The following is a 17,531-nucleotide window of genomic DNA, read 5'->3' on the forward strand; positions in this document are numbered from 1 at the left end:
AAGTTAGTTGAAATAGACAGTTTTTGCATGAAAACTCATTCCTTGTGGAACTTCATAGCAAAGTACAAAGTTCGTTTTGGATGGACGAATTAAGTTGAAATAGACAGTTTTTGTATGAAAACTCATTCCTGGTGGAACTTCATAGCAAAGTACAAAGTTCGTTTTGGATGGACAAAGTTAGTTGAAATAGACAGTTTTTGCATGAAAACTCATTCCTGGTGGAACTTCATAGCAAAGTACAAAGTTCGTTTTGGATGGATCAATTTAGTTGAAATAGACAGTTTTTGTATGAAAACTCATTCCTGGTGGAACTTCATAGCAAAGTACAAAGTTCGTTTTGGATGGACAAAGTTAGTTGAAATAGACAGTTTTTGCATGAAAACTCATTCCTGGTGGAACTTCATAGCAAAGTACAAAGTTCGTTTTAGATGGACAAAGTTAGTTGAAATAGACAGTTTTTGCATAAAAACTCATTCCTGGTGGAACTTCATAGCAAAGTACAAAGTTCGTTTTGGATGGACGAATTTAGTTGAAATAGACAGTTTTTGTATGAAAACTCATTCCTGGTGGAACTTCATAGCAAAGTACAAAGTTCGTTTTGGATGGACAAAGTTAGTTGAAATAGACAGTTTTTGCATGAAAACTCATTCCTGGTGGAACTTCATAGCAAAGTACAAAGTTCGTTTTGGATGGACGAATTAAGTTGAAATAGACAGTTTTTGTATGAAAACTCATTCCTGGTGGAACTTCATAGCAAAGTACAAAGTTCGAATCAGATGGACGAATTAAGTTGAAATAGACAGTTTTTGCATAAAAACTCATTCCTGGTGGAACTTCATAGCAAAGTACAAAGTTCGGTTTGGATGGATCAATTTAGTTGAAATAAACAGTTCTTGCATGAAAACTCATTCCTGGTGGAACTTCATAGCAAAGTACAAAGTTCGTTTTGGATGGACGAATTAAGTTGAAATAGACAGTTTTTGTATGAAAACTCATTCCTGGTGGAACTTCATAGCAAAGTACAAAGTTCGTTTTAGATGGACAAAGTTAGTTGAAATAGACAGTTTTTGCATGAAAACTCATTCCTGGTGGAACTTCATAGCAAAGTACAAAGTTCGTTTTGGATGGACGAATTAAGTTGAAATAGACAGTTTTTGCATGAAAACTCATTCCTGGTGGAACTTCATAGCAAAGTACAAAGTTCGTTTTAGATGGACAAAGTTAGTTGAAATAGACAGTTTTTGCATAAAAACTCATTCCTGGTGGAACTTCATAGCAAAGTACAAAGTTCGTTTTGGATGGATCAATTTATTTGAAATAGACAGTTTTTGTATGAAAACTCATTCCTGGTGGAACTTCATAGCAAAGTACAAAGTTCGTTTTGGATGGACAAAGTTAGTTGAAATAGACAGTTTTTGCATGAAAACTCATTCCTGGTGGAACTTCATAGCAAAGTACAAAGTTCGTTTTGGATGGACGAATTAAGTTGAAATAGACAGTTTTTGCATGAAAACTCATTCCTGGTGGAACTTCATAGCAAAGTACAAAGTTCGTTTTAGATGGACAAAGTTAGTTGAAATAGACAGTTTTTGCATAAAAACTCATTCCTGGTGGAACTTCATAGCAAAGTACAAAGTTCGTTTTGGATGGACAAAGTTAGTTGAAATAGACAGTTTTTGCACGAAAACTCATTCCTGGTGGAACTTCATAGCAAAGTACAAAGTTCGAATCAGATGGACGAATTAAGTTGAAATAGACAGTTTTTGCATGAAAACTCATTCCTGGTGGAACTTCATAGCAAAGTACAAAGTTCGTTTTGGATGGACAAAGTTAGTTGAAATAGACAGTTTTTGCATGAAAACTCATTCCTGGTGGAACTTCATAGCAAAGTACAAAGTTCGAATCAGATGGACGAATTAAGTTGAAATAGACAGTTTTTGCATGAAAACTCATTCCTGGTGGAACTTCATAGCAAAGTACAAAGTTCGTTTTGGATGGACAAAGTTAGTTGAAATAGACAGTTTTTGCATGAAAACTCATTCCTGGTGGAACTTCATAGCAAAGTACAAAGTTCGTTTTGGATGGACAAAGTTAGTTGAAATAGACAGTTTTTGCATGAAAACTCATTCCTGGTGGAACTTCATAGCAAAGTACAAAGTTCGAATCAGATGGACGAATTAAGTTGAAATAGACAGTTTTTGCATAAAAACTCATTCCTGGTGGAACTTCATAGCAAAGTACAAAGTTCGTTTTGGATGGATCAATTTAGTTGAAATAGACAGTTTTTGTATGAAAACTCATTCCTGGTGGAACTTCATAGCAAAGTACAAAGTTCGAATCAGATGGACGAATTAAGTTGAAATAGACAGTTTTTGCATGAAAACTCATTCCTGGTGGAACTTCATAGCAAAGTACAAAGTTCGTTTTGGATGGACAAAGTTAGTTGAAATAGACAGTTTTTGCATAAAAACTCATTCCTGGTGGAACTTCATAGCAAAGTACAAAGTTCGTTTTGGATGGACAAAGTTAGTTGAAATAGACAGTTTTTGCATGAAAACTCATTCCTGGTGGAACTTCATAGCAAAGTACAAAGTTCGTTTTGGATGGACAAAGTTAGTTGAAATAGACAGTTTTTGCATGAAAACTCATTCCTGGTGGAACTTCATAGCAAAGTACAAAGTTCGAATCAGATGGACGAATTAAGTTGAAATAGACAGTTTTTGCATAAAAACTCATTCCTGGTGGAACTTCATAGCAAAGTACAAAGTTCGTTTTGGATGGATCAATTTAGTTGAAATAGACAGTTTTTGTATGAAAACTCATTCCTGGTGGAACTTCATAGCAAAGTACAAAGTTCGTTTTGGATGGACAAAGTTAGTTGAAATAGACAGTTTTTGCATGAAAACTCATTCCTGGTGGAACTTCATAGCAAAGTACAAAGTTCGTTTTGGATGGACAAAGTTAGTTGAAATAGACAGTTTTTGCATGAAAACTCATTCCTGGTGGAACTTCATAGCAAAGTACAAAGTTCGAATCAGATGGACGAATTAAGTTGAAATAGACAGTTTTTGCATAAAAACTCATTCCTGGTGGAACTTCATAGCAAAGTACAAAGTTCGTTTTGGATGGATCAATTAAGTTGAAATAGACAGTTTTTGTATGAAAACTCATTCCTGGTGGAACTTCATAGCAAAGTACAAAGTTCGTTTTGGATGGACAAAGTTAGTTGAAATAGACAGTTTTTGCATGAAAACTCATTCCTGGTGGAACTTCATAGCAAAGTACAAAGTTCGAATCAGATGGACGAATTAAGTTGAAATAGACAGTTTTTGCATGAAAACTCATTCCTGGTGGAACTTCTTAGCAAAGTACAAAGTTCGTTTTAGATGGACAAAGTTAGTTGAAATAGACAGTTTTTGCATAAAAACTCATTCCTGGTGGAACTTCATAGCAAAGTACAAAGTTCGTTTTGGATGGACAAAGTTAGTTGAAATAGACAGTTTTTGCATAAAAACTCATTCCTGGTGGAACTTCATAGCAAAGTACAAAGTTCGTTTTGGATGGATCAATTTAGTTGAAATAGACAGTTTTTGTATGAAAACTCATTCCTGGTGGAACTTCATAGCAAAGTACAAAGTTCGTTTTGGATGGACAAAGTTAGTTGAAATAGACAGTTTTTGCATGAAAACTCATTCCTGGTGGAACTTCATAGCAAAGTACAAAGTTCGAATCAGATGGACGAATTAAGTTGAAATAGACAGTTTTTGCATGAAAACTCATTCCTGGTGGAACTTCATAGCAAAGTACAAAGTTCGTTTTGGATGGACAAAGTTAGTTGAAATAGACAGTTTTTGCATAAAAACTCATTCCTGGTGGAACTTCATAGCAAAGTACAAAGTTCGTTTTGGATGGACAAAGTTAGTTGAAATAGACAGTTTTTGCATGAAAACTCATTCCTGGTGGAACTTCATAGCAAAGTACAAAGTTCGTTTTGGATGGACAAAGTTAGTTGAAATAGACAGTTTTTGCATGAAAACTCATTCCTGGTGGAACTTCATAGCAAAGTACAAAGTTCGTTTTGGATGGACAAAGTTAGTTGAAATAGACAGTTTTTGCATGAAAACTCATTCCTGGTGGAACTTCATAGCAAAGTACAAAGTTCGAATCAGATGGACGAATTAAGTTGAAATAGACAGTTTTTGCATAAAAACTCATTCCTGGTGGAACTTCATAGCAAAGTACAAAGTTCGTTTTGGATGGATCAATTTAGTTGAAATAGACAGTTTTTGTATGAAAACTCATTCCTGGTGGAACTTCATAGCAAAGTACAAAGTTCGTTTTGGATGGACAAAGTTAGTTGAAATAGACAGTTTTTGCATGAAAACTCATTCCTGGTGGAACTTCATAGCAAAGAACAAAGTTCGAATCAGATGGACGAATTAAGTTGAAATAGACAGTTTTTGCATGAAAACTCATTCCTGGTGGAACTTCATAGCAAAGTACAAAGTTCGAATCAGATGGACGAATTAAGTTGAAATAGACAGTTTTTGCATAAAAACTCATTCCTGGTGGAACTTCATAGCAAAGTACAAAGTTCGTTTTGGATGGATCAATTTAGTTGAAATAGACAGTTTTTGTATGAAAACTCATTCCTGGTGGAACTTCATAGCAAAGTACAAAGTTCGTTTTGGATGGACAAAGTTAGTTGAAATAGACAGTTTTTGCATGAAAACTCATTCCTGGTGGAACTTCATAGCAAAGTACAAAGTTCGAATCAGATGGACGAATTAAGTTGAAATAGACAGTTTTTGCATGAAAACTCATTCCTGGTGGAACTTCATAGCAAAGTACAAAGTTCGTTTTAGATGGACAAAGTTAGTTGAAATAGACAGTTTTTGCATAAAAACTCATTCCTGGTGGAACTTCATAGCAAAGTACAAAGTTCGTTTTGGATGGACAAAGTTAGTTGAAATAGACAGTTTTTGCATGAAAACTCATTCCTGGTGGAACTTCATAGCCAAGTACAAAGTTCGTTTTGGATGGACGAATTAAGTTGAAATAGACAGTTTTTGTATGAAAACTCATTCCTGGTGGAACTTCATAGCAAAGTACAAAGTTCGAATCAGATGGACGAATTAAGTTGAAATAGACAGTTTTTGCATGAAAACTCATTCCTGGTGGAACTTCATAGCAAAGTACAAAGTTCGTTTTGGATGGACAAAGTTAGTTGAAATAGACAGTTTTTGCATGAAAACTCATTCCTGGTGGAACTTCATAGCAAAGTACAAAGTTCGTTTTAGATGGACAAAGTTAGTTGAAATAGACAGTTTTTGCATGAAAACTCATTCCTGGTGGAACTTCATAGCAAAGTACAAAGTTCGTTTTGGATGGACAAAGTTAGTTGAAATAGACAGTTTTTGCATGAAAACTCATTCCTGGTGGAACTTCATAGCAAAGTACAAAGTTCGTTTTGGATGGACGAATTAAGTTGAAATAGACAGTTTTTGTATGAAAACTCATTCCTGGTGGAACTTCATAGCAAAGTACAAAGTTCGTTTTGGATGGACAAAGTTAGTTGAGATAGACAATTTTTGCATGAATACTCATTCCTGGTGGAACTTCATAGCAAAGTACAAAGTTCGTTTTGGATGGATCAATTTAGTTGAAATAGACAGTTTTTGCATGAAAACTCATTCCTGGTGGAACTTCATAGCAAAGTACAAAGTTCGTTTTGGATGGATCAATTTAGTTGAAATAGACAGTTTTTGCATGAAAACTCATTCCTGGTGGAACTTCATAGCAAAGTACAAAGTTCGTTTTGGATGGACAAAGTTAGTTGAAATAGACAGTTTTTGCATAAAAACTCATTCCTTGTGGAACTTCATAGCAAAGTACAAAGTTCGTTTTGGATGGACAAAGTTAGTTGAGATAGACAGTTTTTGCATGAATACTCATTCCTGGTGGAACTTCATAGCAAAGTACAAAGTTCGTTTTGGATGGATCAATTTAGTTGAAATAGACAGTTTTTGCATGAAAACTCATTCCTGGTGGAACTTCATAGCAAAGTACAAAGTTCGTTTTGGATGGACAAAGTTAGTTGAAATAGACAGTTTTTGCATAAAAACTCATTCCTGGTGGAACTTCATAGCAAAGTACAAAGTTCGTTTTGGATGGACAAAGTTAGTTGAGATAGACAGTTTTTGCATGAATACTCATTCCTGGTGGAACTTCATAGCAAAGTACAAAGTTCGTTTTGGATGGATCAATTTAGTTGAAATAGACAGTTTTTGCATGAAAACTCATTCCTGGTGGAACTTCATAGCAAAGTACAAAGTTCGTTTTAGATGGACAAAGTTAGTTGAAATAGACAGTTTTTGCATGAAAACTCATTCCTGGTGGAACTTCATAGCAAAGTACAAAGTTCGTTTTGGATGGACAAAGTTAGTTGAAATAGACAGTTTTTGCATGAAAACTCATTCCTGGTGGAACTTCATAGCAAAGTACAAAGTTCGTTTTGGATGGACGAATTAAGTTGAAATAGACAGTTTTTGTATGAAAACTCATTCCTGGTGAAACTTCATTGCAAAGTACAAAGTTCGAATCAGATGGACGAATTAAGTTGAAATAGACAGTTTTTGCATGAAAACTCATTCCTGGTGGAACTTCATAGCAAAGTACAAAGTTCGTTTTAGATGGACAAAGTTAGTTGAAATAGACAGTTTTTGCATAAAAACTCATTCCTGGTGGAACTTCATAGCAAAGTACAAAGTTCGTTTTGGATGGACAAAGTTAGTTGAAATAGACAGTTTTTGCATGAAAACTCATTCCTGGTGGAACTTCATAGCCAAGTACAAAGTTCGTTTTGGATGGACGAATTAAGTTGAAATAGACAGTTTTTGTATGAAAACTCATTCCTGGTGGAACTTCATAGCAAAGTACAAAGTTCGAATCAGATGGACGAATTAAGTTGAAATAGACAGTTTTTGCATGAAAACTCATTCCTGGTGGAACTTCATAGCAAAGTACAAAGTTCGTTTTGGATGGACAAAGTTAGTTGAAATAGACAGTTTTTGCATGAAAACTCATTCCTGGTGGAACTTCATAGCAAAGTACAAAGTTCGTTTTAGATGGACAAAGTTAGTTGAAATAGACAGTTTTTGCATGAAAACTCATTCCTGGTGGAACTTCATAGCAAAGTACAAAGTTCGTTTTGGATGGACAAAGTTAGTTGAAATAGACAGTTTTTGCATGAAAACTCATTCCTGGTGGAACTTCATAGCAAAGTACAAAGTTCGTTTTGGATGGACGAATTAAGTTGAAATAGACAGTTTTTGTATGAAAACTCATTCCTGGTGGAACTTCATAGCAAAGTACAAAGTTCGTTTTGGATGGACAAAGTTAGTTGAGATAGACAGTTTTTGCATGAATACTCATTCCTGGTGGAACTTCATAGCAAAGTACAAAGTTCGTTTTGGATGGACAAAATTAGTTGAAATAGACAGTTTTTGCATGAAAACTCATTCCTGGTGGAACTTCATAGCAAAGTACAAAGTTCGTTTTGGATGGATCAATTTAGTTGAAATAGACAGTTTTTGCATGAAAACTCATTCCTGGTGGAACTTCATAGCAAAGTACAAAGTTCGTTTTGGATGGACAAAGTTAGTTGAAATAGACAGTTTTTGCATAAAAACTCATTCCTTGTGGAACTTCATAGCAAAGTACAAAGTTCGTTTTGGATGGACAAAGTTAGTTGAGATAGACAGTTTTTGCATGAATACTCATTCCTGGTGGAACTTCATAGCAAAGTACAAAGTTCGTTTTGGATGGATCAATTTAGTTGAAATAGACAGTTTTTGCATGAAAACTCATTCCTGGTGGAACTTCATAGCAAAGTACAAAGTTCGTTTTGGATGGACAAAGTTAGTTGAAATAGACAGTTTTTGCATAAAAACTCATTCCTGGTGGAACTTCATAGCAAAGTACAAAGTTCGTTTTGGATGGACAAAGTTAGTTGAGATAGACAGTTTTTGCATGAATACTCATTCCTGGTGGAACTTCATAGCAAAGTACAAAGTTCGTTTTGGATGGATCAATTTAGTTGAAATAGACAGTTTTTGCATGAAAACTCATTCCTGGTGGAACTTCATAGCAAAGTACAAAGGGCTAGAGTCTGAATAACGACCCCCCCCACTCACGAGTGACCATTTTGTGCGGTTTGAGTGAACTAGGGAGCCTTCTCTCTGCTCAAATTTCGGGGGATAATTCACGGAGGCTGCGTACGTATTTTAGGCGGTTGCGTTCTGCTTTTTTTTTATTCCCGTTCGAAATGGCGGTTGCGGTCAAGCGATCGGTGCACGGTTCGGATTGCATTATTTGAATAAACTATTTTTCGCGTTGCGCATGCACCGATGCTGATGCGGGTGCGTTGTTTTTTATTAATTAACATTAAATACACAGTCCGGAAAGAGTTGCGCACTGTAAAAATAACATTTTTGATTGATTTTAAATATATTTCTGGCATGTTTGCCGTCATAAACGATGGTTTAAAAATTATTTTTCTTCCATTATTCCGTCAATACATTCCATGTAGGTATGTTTGCAAGCGTTTTAACTTGCGACACTGATTGTTTTCTCTCTTTTATGTGTTTGCCTAATGGGTTTCATGAATTCTATCAGGTAAGTTACGTTCAAAACCGCCTTACCGTGGATTAACGTAGTGCATATAATATTGCACAGGCATGTTTAATGAATTATTTAAAGTTTATCGTTTAAACAGTAATTTATCGTCCGGCTTTATCACCATTTCGATGACATGTAGGTCCATAATGGAGTGGAGGATTACACATTGATTCTTCGTCCGGTATCGCGATATGGTTTGGGAGGGTGGCTGTCTCGCTACCGATCCAACTTGGATGTTCTCTACTTGTATTGTATCATGTAGTCGAATAGTCTGTTCCTGCTGTTCTGGGGGACAAGAGTCTGGATGGGATAGTGTATCGATAGTTCGCAACCATAGCTTTAGTTCGTTGGAGGTCCTGTGCGGATTTAAAAGCCCTGGGGATGCGGAAGGTTACTATGGAAGATAATGGAATGCATAAAATCATTATGCAATAGAAGAGAACGCGGAGTATTTCGTGGCGTGGTTGTTCGTGGTAATTGTCTTAAAGGTTTTTTGTCTTGCGCTTCAGAGTGTTCATTCCAAAAGAATGTGTGCACCTGAATATGCTGGTATGATACTGCTAGTTCGACGTAAAGGATTTCCGAGTATATTTTATAAAATTATTTCTTACTTGTTTGGACCATTGCTTCACCATACAGGGAGAACGAAACGGCCTCGATCTTCATCTTTGAATTCTGTTGCAATTTACGGCCACAGCTGTTGCCGGGTAACCAGTGCAAGGCTTCTGTTTGACACTAGATGGAAAAAGATAATCTAGATGCCTGGTCAGCTTAATCTGACGAATCCGAAATGTCCAACCATGTGAAGCTTCTTCATTTCGGTAAGATGCCTGTCGTTCGAGCAAAACCTTTGAAGTAGTTGGACCGTCTGTTTACGAAGGACCTGATACAATTCGACTGATGTCGTCTAATGTTGAATGTACATAATATGATAGCTACCAAAGGCTAAGCTATGATGGATTGTCCACTAGGCAGCAGGGAGCTCCGGGAATGAAAAATCATTAAAATGTAAAGTTCTGTGGCTAATCCATGATGATGTACATCCATAGCGTAAAAACTCCCACGTTTCGTTAGCTCGCTTAGTGGAGAAAGTCAAAATTTTGCTCAAGGCCACCCGCCACCGTTTAGTCTATCTACCGATGAATTGATCACTGCTTTCACGATGTTTTACCATTGCCTAGCAATGGCAACGTCCTTCATTGTCTACGTTGTGCTGCCTTTATGTTTAATGTCTGGATTGTCCGTACATTATTTTTAACGGTAGCTAATATTAAGATTCACAAAAATGCACGGCACTATATAGCCACGACACTATTGGTAACGTCCACTTGCTCGCGCGTTGACTTAAGGACTGTTAGGTCTATCCTCTCCTTCCTTACATCCCCTCATCATCAATGATGATAACTTGTTGATGATGATGTTTTACTCATTTGAACACATTACACAGAAGGGATATATAAAAACAGCCCATGTACGTCCAAATCCAGCTACATTATGCGCATCTCTAACTCCTCGTGGTAGCTTGTAGTACAATTTCATTTTTTTAAGTGCAACCAATTTCTTGATAATTTTGTTTAAAAGTTTTGAGTTTTGGTGCTCGTGCATGGCTGTTTCTTTCTTCGAACGAGTGTTCTAACACGTTTCAGGGTAAAGCATGTGGTTGACTTACTAGACTTAATTTTGCCACGTAAAAGGAGAGTGCTTGCTCCTTGCTACTATGTTTCCTTTGTAGGAATCATTATGGACAATTTATTAAATCAGGCTTACAATGGTTTGGTTTAGAAAGTAAAGAATAAAATTATACCGTATTACACGAATGAAAATAACTCAGGTTTTGGCTTCGTGCTGGTGTATCCTTCTGAACACGAAGCTTTGCATAGTGAAGAGTATCTAATCGTTCATTTAAAAAATTAAAATAAAATCTCAATCATTCCTTTCCTCAAAAACACAAACACATGTGCTAAAGCTAAGGCACATAAAGCACCGAAAGCTTGATCAATAACATTGTCATTAACATTGATGCAGACTGGTAAAGGGCGAGGTTACTTGCAATTGTAAAACCAAACGATACAAGAAGCATTGATTCAAAAAAGCTTCTAATGACAGTCTACAGAAGCTACTAGGTGCAACAATACCTTATTATTAAACTTAACTTGTAGGTTTATTCTGTAGGAAGGTGTTATCGGTGATATCAGAGCATAAGTTGCTGAGGTCGGCTTAAACAAATAAACCCTTAAGAATATCATTCAATGGCTGCGAATGATCAGGAAGGATGCCTGCCCCACGTGCCACACGTAGTTTGTAATGTCCAAAGGCTAGATCAAATGAAGCAGGACTTTTGGCAGCTTGGATTATAATGAGCGTGAGAAAATATAGCCAAAGATCAAATGATTTTCGTTCGATCGATCTTAACTAATACACCAATGTCGTATGGGTAGCAACCGTTACGGTTAATGAATATATACATAATAGAGTCTAATTATCTGATGGACACTGATGGACGCATACGTAGACGCTAACGAAACGCAGATTAAGACATACCGAATTCGTATCGAAGTTATAATATTTGTCGAAGACAGTGCACACTACTTATATGGGATCAGCTTGACCAAAAATAGTCCTGTAGCGAGTAGTCCGGATTATTTCCCGCTGTCTTAGCCTTAGTCGTCTAGGGCGCAAAACATTGATAGAACTAAGAAAACTTTATTGCGTCAATTTCGTTACCGATCAGACCAGCAACAAACATACACTGAGCCGTCGTACTTCCAGTGGCTGGAGTCCCAAATGCAGGCATCGTGGGGCATAAGTTGGGCGTGAATCGTTGGCTCTCTAGGGAAGAAGTCTGATGGCAAATCACGTAGCCTTAAGTTGAATTGTTTCGATGCCCTGGCTTCAGATATGTGTTGAAGGGTACCAAACAATGCTTGCGTACTCTAAGATAGAAGGAAGATAAAGGATTGATCGACTAGCCAGATAGTTATGGTGTCGTATCGGAACAATCAGTCTTGTTGCTCGCAATAATTATGGATTCAATTATCAATTACTCAATAATTATAATTATTAACGATACACATGCAACAGATGTGAATACTAGGTTCGAATAATTTATTGTAATATTTTACCGCGAGCCTGCGAGGCTGATCTTATATATTTAACTTAAAAAACACACTTTGCAAAATTGCAACGCAATTAAATGGCACATTGCGCAGGTTTAACGGTGCTTTCATGAACGGTTTCAAAAAGTGACACATCGACGAAAAGAGAGGTTCGTGAGTTCCATCATGCTATCCTCTTTATTCAGGCTGCGAACAGAATCAAAACAATATCAGCATGCAGCCTAAATCAAAGCAAATCATTTCAAACTTAACAATGTATTGTATTTTCTTGCCATTATCAAAAGAAGTTCTACAAGTAGTGAAACTATTCCAAAATCGGACCAGTGTTTCAGTGTACATCTGATCACAACTCTTCTCCATACGAGCGTTTATTCATTTATCGCGAGCCAGTGAGTAAACGTCTACAAACCCGTTGGGTACAAGGTATGTTTGTACGGACCACAACACAACAACCCGACTCGTCCTTTTATACCCGGCTGTATTTATGCTTCTTTTTAGCGTTGCAGCTTAAATCGGCAATCCTGTATCTGATCTGAAAGTGTATCTAGGGCAGCGGGCGTCACAGCTGCAATCATTGGGCCGGCAGTTTGCTTAATTTTGGACACAAACTTCAAGCAGGCATTCTTCAGCTCTGCGACGCTGTATCATTTCTTCCGTAATGTATTGGAACATTTCCAATATACCACAGTGGAACTACAGTCAGCCGTACCATCGATCAGTATAGTGTAAGTTTCAATATTTCGATACAGTAAAATGTACCCGACTAAAGATTGAGTTATACCTCTTGCAGATCACATGATCCAATCCCTTTTCCGGACACAAACAGGCGATCAATGAACCAGCGCAACAAGTGACCACAGGATTATTATTTGGCGTAGTGCTTAGTGTATCCGGTTGGCAGACGACGACGGCGCTTGGTCGGAAGCGGCTACGAGGGATCCTACATCAGGTCAAGACCGCAAAGCGCCTAAAGAAGGAAGCAAGTGTTTAGTGCTCGTGCTCGTTTACGTTACGCTGCGTCGATTATTATATATAGACGATAGAAAGACTAAATTAAAATAAGGGTTTACAGTTGTTATTTCAATAAATTAATTAATACTTACGATCGAATTGCGGTCTACAAAGCTATGTTTTCCTACCTTACAAATGCCATTTGCTATATGATTTGAATACAATTTACAGATTATGCTAATAACCGGTAAGTATAAGCATAGGTTTTACAAGTACATTTGAAGCTGCTACACGGGTTATTTGATTTTTGCTGGAGCGGATAGGAATAGCTCGAACTACATCGAACAGTCGAACAAACTGTAAGTATTAATTGTTAGTGAAAATGTTGGTAAAATTTATTTTTTCAATACCAGCACGTTATCGGTAAAGTGTTTTTCATTCAGTCTTTGTATTCAGAATTCGTATTGCAAATATAGGAGTGCATATGATCGTATCAATACGGACCAGTTCGTAGTTCGTAGCTTGTTCGATCAGATCGCGTTTGAGTGTGGATTGCCAACGTGGAATGTAGTTGCTATGGTTGTGGAATGTTTCGAGAGCACAGGTTGGATTTGTTACGCATTAGAAAAATTATTTCTATCATTCGCTGACAAACCGGTAGAGGCTTGCTTACCATCATAGATCCTGCTTGAAATGCTATCGGAAATCTGTTCTCCAATTCAATACACCGATTAATGGTCCATAATTTGCTTTTCACTGAGGAGATGAGAAAGCATATGTATCACAAAGTGGGACCGTGGCTATTGAAGCTATACTAAATGCATATTTGGTTTTTTTCAAACCTTTTACAGTGGGGACGACCACACCGATATCCGAGATAAGTGATGAAGGTTTACAGGGGAAGGATTGTTATGAACTCGAGATAAAAACTGCTTGGCAGAAATGGTGCAGCTCTATTGCTCAATCAAGTGCCTTCGATGCGCTAGCAGGATGATCCGATGCGTTTGTGGATGAGGGAGTCTGCTTACGTAGCGGCTCAGATGTTCACCGATATAAATGCTTGTTGTGACATTGATGCAACGATGCATAAGAAAGTGTGCTTATTGTTATTGGACTTTTGTAACTGGTGGCATCTTACCTCATGTTAACACACGTGAAGGACGGGCACGTCAACATTCAGAGCTTCAATAAAAAAATTGTTTGTTAATGAGTAGTTAACGAAATAGTGTTGTTAGTAGGTTAGTGTAATAGCAAGTGTTTTTTTTTTTTTTTTTTTTTTTTTTTTTTTTTTTTTTTTTTTTTTTTTTTTTTTTTTTTTTTACAAGGAGGGGAAACCTTCCAAAGGCTGACACGTGTAACGGATTGCGGACACGTAGTGGGGGATTCACAACTTTAAGAGTTGCGGGACCGCCCTAAAACCCAACTCCTTGAGCCATTTTGCTTAAGCAGGGCTGGCGTCAACCGACTAGCATATAATCCGTTCCTGAATAGAGACGGAAGCAATATACTTACCGTGTTATGCTAGTTATGTTGGTTTGCTGTTAGTGTGCAAACTGATTAACCGGGGGGGTTACATCAACCGATCGCGGATATGATCCGTACCTGAATAGAAACGAAAGAAATATTAGAATTGAACTGTTGATTAATATGCTGCTACTTACCGGATGATGGTGATTGTCCTGCTGTTCGTGTGGATCCTGGTGGGTACGTGGCCAGACGTCAGCCGACTAGAATGCGATCCAATCCTGAATAGTTTGTTGAACACAAAAATTAACATTTGATAAACCACATTGGTCAGAACAATTTTGATACTTACTGGATGATCAACACGTTTCCCGTGCAATGACTGCAAGAAGGGCCCCAAATACATCGTTCTCGTGCTCTTTGCGGAACATGTACTCCGCAAAGTAGCCCTCCAACGATCCTTGAATGTTGGTGCCCTTCTGCTTTAGGAAGTGTTTCAGCCACCGCCACACATTCTCAATTCGTTGGGTGTGTACATCACCCTGGAGCGGATCCACGAAATTGTATGAATGGTTGACGGTGGCGTGATCGTATCCCAACCCGGTGAGTCCGTTGTAACCCGCCCAGCAGTCGGACAGGATCCGCGTTCCAGGTGCCACGTGCCGTTGGATCAGCTCGTGGAGCACAGCCTGGGTCCGGGCCTCCACACGCTCCAGGAAAATTTCGCCGGTTTCCCGGCAAATACCGCCAACCAACCACTCCTTGTTGGCGCTGCTGATCCGGCCGATGTTATATTTGCGGCGGACGACCTTCGTCTCGTCTACCTCGACGGTCATCCCTGCTCCGCCGATTTGTCGTGATGTTCGATCAAACTCAAAATCGAACAAGAAATCGCGGAGCAGCCTGAACCACTCCAGGACCGCGCAGCGGCTCAGCCCGGTCTCGCTCATCGCGCGACTCACGGGCGACTTTGCCGCCCACTCGTAAAACAAACGCGTCAAAGTAGCCAAGCTACTTTTCGCGTCGTAGAAAATGGATGCAGTCCGGATACTGCAGGTAGCCGCACACGCCTTACGGCGGCACAGCCACTTCACCCGGTCACCGGCGGTCACTTTTTTAAGCTTCATGGCTCCACTGCACTTCGGGCACGATTGCTCGCGCTTCAGGAGCCCCTTGCCCTGCAGCCACTCGATCCCTCGCAGTGGATCCTCAAACAGCGCACTTAGTTCACCACTGTTTTTTATTTCCATCGTGGAAAACGTGCGGAAAATTGGTGTAGCACTTAAAAACGGGCAAGCAAAAATGTTCACACAGAACCACAGAACACACGCGCTGTCAATGTTTTTGCCAGTATGAACTTTTGGCGCTTTTCCGATTTACCTCAATCTAACTTACCAATACCACCAATCCACTCGTACCGATTTAGTAAACTTGCTGGTATGTGTGCCATTAGCGCACCTACACATACGCAATTGCACTAGTAGGATACTAGAACGACAGCAGCATGAAACAAAGAAACTCATTCATTCTGTGCAGCACCTAGCACAACTAGCTCCTATCCTACTAGTGCAATTGCGTATGTGTAGGTGCGCTAATGGCACACATACCAGCAAGTTTACTAAATCGGTACGAGTGGATTGGTGGTATTGGTAAGTTAGATTGAGGTAAATCGGAAAAGCGCCAAAAGTTCATACTGGCAAAAACATTGACAGCGCGTGTGTTCTGTGGTTCTGTGTGAACATTTTTGCTTGCCCGTTTTTAAGTGCTACACCAATTTTCCGCACGTTTTCCACGATGGAAATAAAAAACAGTGGTGAACTAAGTGCGCTGTTTGAGGATCCACTGCGAGGGATCGAGTGGCTGCAGGGCAAGGGGCTCCTGAAGCGCGAGCAATCGTGCCCGAAGTGCAGTGGAGCCATGAAGCTTAAAAAAGTGACCGCCGGTGACCGGGTGAAGTGGCTGTGCCGCCGTAAGGCGTGTGCGGCTACCTGCAGTATCCGGACTGCATCCATTTTCTACGACGCGAAAAGTAGCTTGGCTACTTTGACGCGTTTGTTTTACGAGTGGGCGGCAAAGTCGCCCGTGAGTCGCGCGATGAGCGAGACCGGGCTGAGCCGCTGCGCGGTCCTGGAGTGGTTCAGGCTGCTCCGCGATTTCTTGTTCGATTTTGAGTTTGATCGAACATCACGACAAATCGGCGGAGCAGGGATGACCGTCGAGGTAGACGAGACGAAGGTCGTCCGCCGCAAATATAACATCGGCCGGATCAGCAGCGCCAACAAGGAGTGGTTGGTTGGCGGTATTTGCCGGGAAACCGGCGAAATTTTCCTGGAGCGTGTGGAGGCCCGGACCCAGGCTGTGCTCCACGAGCTGATCCAACGGCACGTGGCACCTGGAACGCGGATCCTGTCCGACTGCTGGGCGGGTTACAACGGACTCACCGGGTTGGGATACGATCACGCCACCGTCAACCATTCATACAATTTCGTGGATCCGCTCCAGGGTGATGTACACACCCAACGAATTGAGAATGTGTGGCGGTGGCTGAAACACTTCCTAAAGCAGAAGGGCACCAACATTCAAGGATCGTTGGAGGGCTACTTTGCGGAGTACATGTTCCGCAAAGAGCACGAGAACGATGTATTTGGGGCCCTTCTTGCAGTCATTGCACGGGAAACGTGTTGATCATCCAGTAAGTATCAAAATTGTTCTGACCAATGTGGTTTATCAAATGTTAATTTTTGTGTTCAACAAACTATTCAGGATTGGATCGCATTCTAGTCGGCTGACGTCTGGCCACGTACCCACCAGGATCCACACGAACAGCAGGACAATCACCATCATCCGGTAAGTAGCAGCATATTAATCAACAGTTCAATTCTAATATTTCTTTCGTTTCTATTCAGGTACGGATCATATCCGCGATCGGTTGATGTAACCCCCCCGGTTAATCAGTTTGCACACTAACAGCAAACCAACATAACTAGCATAACACGGTAAGTATATTGCTTCCGTCTCTATTCAGGAACGGATTATATGCTAGTCGGTTGACGCCAGCCCTGCTTAAGCAAAATGGCTCAAGGAGTTGGGTTTTAGGGCGGTCCCGCAACTCTTAAAGTTGTGAATCCCCCACTACGTGTCCGCAATCCGTTACACGTGTCAGCCTTTGGAAGGTTTCCCCTCCTTGTAAAAAAAAAAAAAAAAAAAAAAAAAAAAAAAAAAAAAAAAAAAAAAAAAAAAAAAAAAACACTTGCTATTACACTAACCTACTAACAACACTATTTCGTTAACTACTCATTAACAAACAATTTTTTTATTGAA

General features: G+C 39.3%; 2 protein-coding genes across 2 annotated transcripts; one reads left to right on the forward strand and one right to left on the reverse strand.

Annotated features, from left to right (window-relative positions):
- Positions 1-14,321: 14,321 nt before the first annotated feature.
- LOC128309276 (uncharacterized) lies at positions 14,322-15,460 on the reverse strand. Its single transcript, XM_053045637.1, has 3 exons — positions 14,615-15,460; positions 14,408-14,473; positions 14,322-14,348 (listed from the first exon to the last, which is right to left on the reverse strand). The coding sequence occupies exons 1-3, from the start codon at positions 15,458-15,460 to the stop codon at positions 14,322-14,324; spliced, it is 939 nt and encodes a 312-aa protein (XP_052901597.1).
- A 544-nt stretch (positions 15,461-16,004) lies between these two features.
- LOC128309278 (uncharacterized) lies at positions 16,005-17,143 on the forward strand. The gene is made up of 3 exons (XM_053045638.1): positions 16,005-16,850; positions 16,992-17,057; positions 17,117-17,143. Exons 1-3 carry the CDS (start codon positions 16,005-16,007, stop codon positions 17,141-17,143), a joined length of 939 nt encoding a protein of 312 aa, XP_052901598.1.
- Positions 17,144-17,531: the final 388 nt, after the last annotated feature.

The sequence above is a fragment of the Anopheles moucheti genome, unplaced genomic scaffold, assembly GCF_943734755.1.
Source record: "Anopheles moucheti unplaced genomic scaffold, idAnoMoucSN_F20_07 putative_Y_4, whole genome shotgun sequence".
In the NCBI taxonomy this organism is placed as follows: Eukaryota; Metazoa; Arthropoda; class Insecta; order Diptera; family Culicidae; genus Anopheles; species Anopheles moucheti.

What these genes read in the sequence shown, in the direction of transcription:
- LOC128309278 (XM_053045638.1), top strand. Translation starts at nt 16,005, where the DNA reads ATGGAAATAAAAAACAGTGGTGAACTAAGTGCGCTGTTTGAGGATCCA. An exon ending in GCAAAGAGCACGAGAACGAT is followed by an intron (nt 16,851 to 16,991) that starts GTATTTGGGGCC and finishes ATCGCATTCTAG; the next exon opens with TCGGCTGACGTCTGGCCACG. An exon ending in AGGACAATCACCATCATCCG is followed by an intron (nt 17,058 to 17,116) that starts GTAAGTAGCAGC and finishes GTTTCTATTCAG; the next exon opens with GTACGGATCATATCCGCGAT.
- LOC128309276 (XM_053045637.1), bottom strand. Translation starts at nt 15,460, where the DNA reads ATGGAAATAAAAAACAGTGGTGAACTAAGTGCGCTGTTTGAGGATCCA. An exon ending in GCAAAGAGCACGAGAACGAT is followed by an intron (nt 14,474 to 14,614) that starts GTATTTGGGGCC and finishes ATCGCATTCTAG; the next exon opens with TCGGCTGACGTCTGGCCACG. An exon ending in AGGACAATCACCATCATCCG is followed by an intron (nt 14,349 to 14,407) that starts GTAAGTAGCAGC and finishes GTTTCTATTCAG; the next exon opens with GTACGGATCATATCCGCGAT.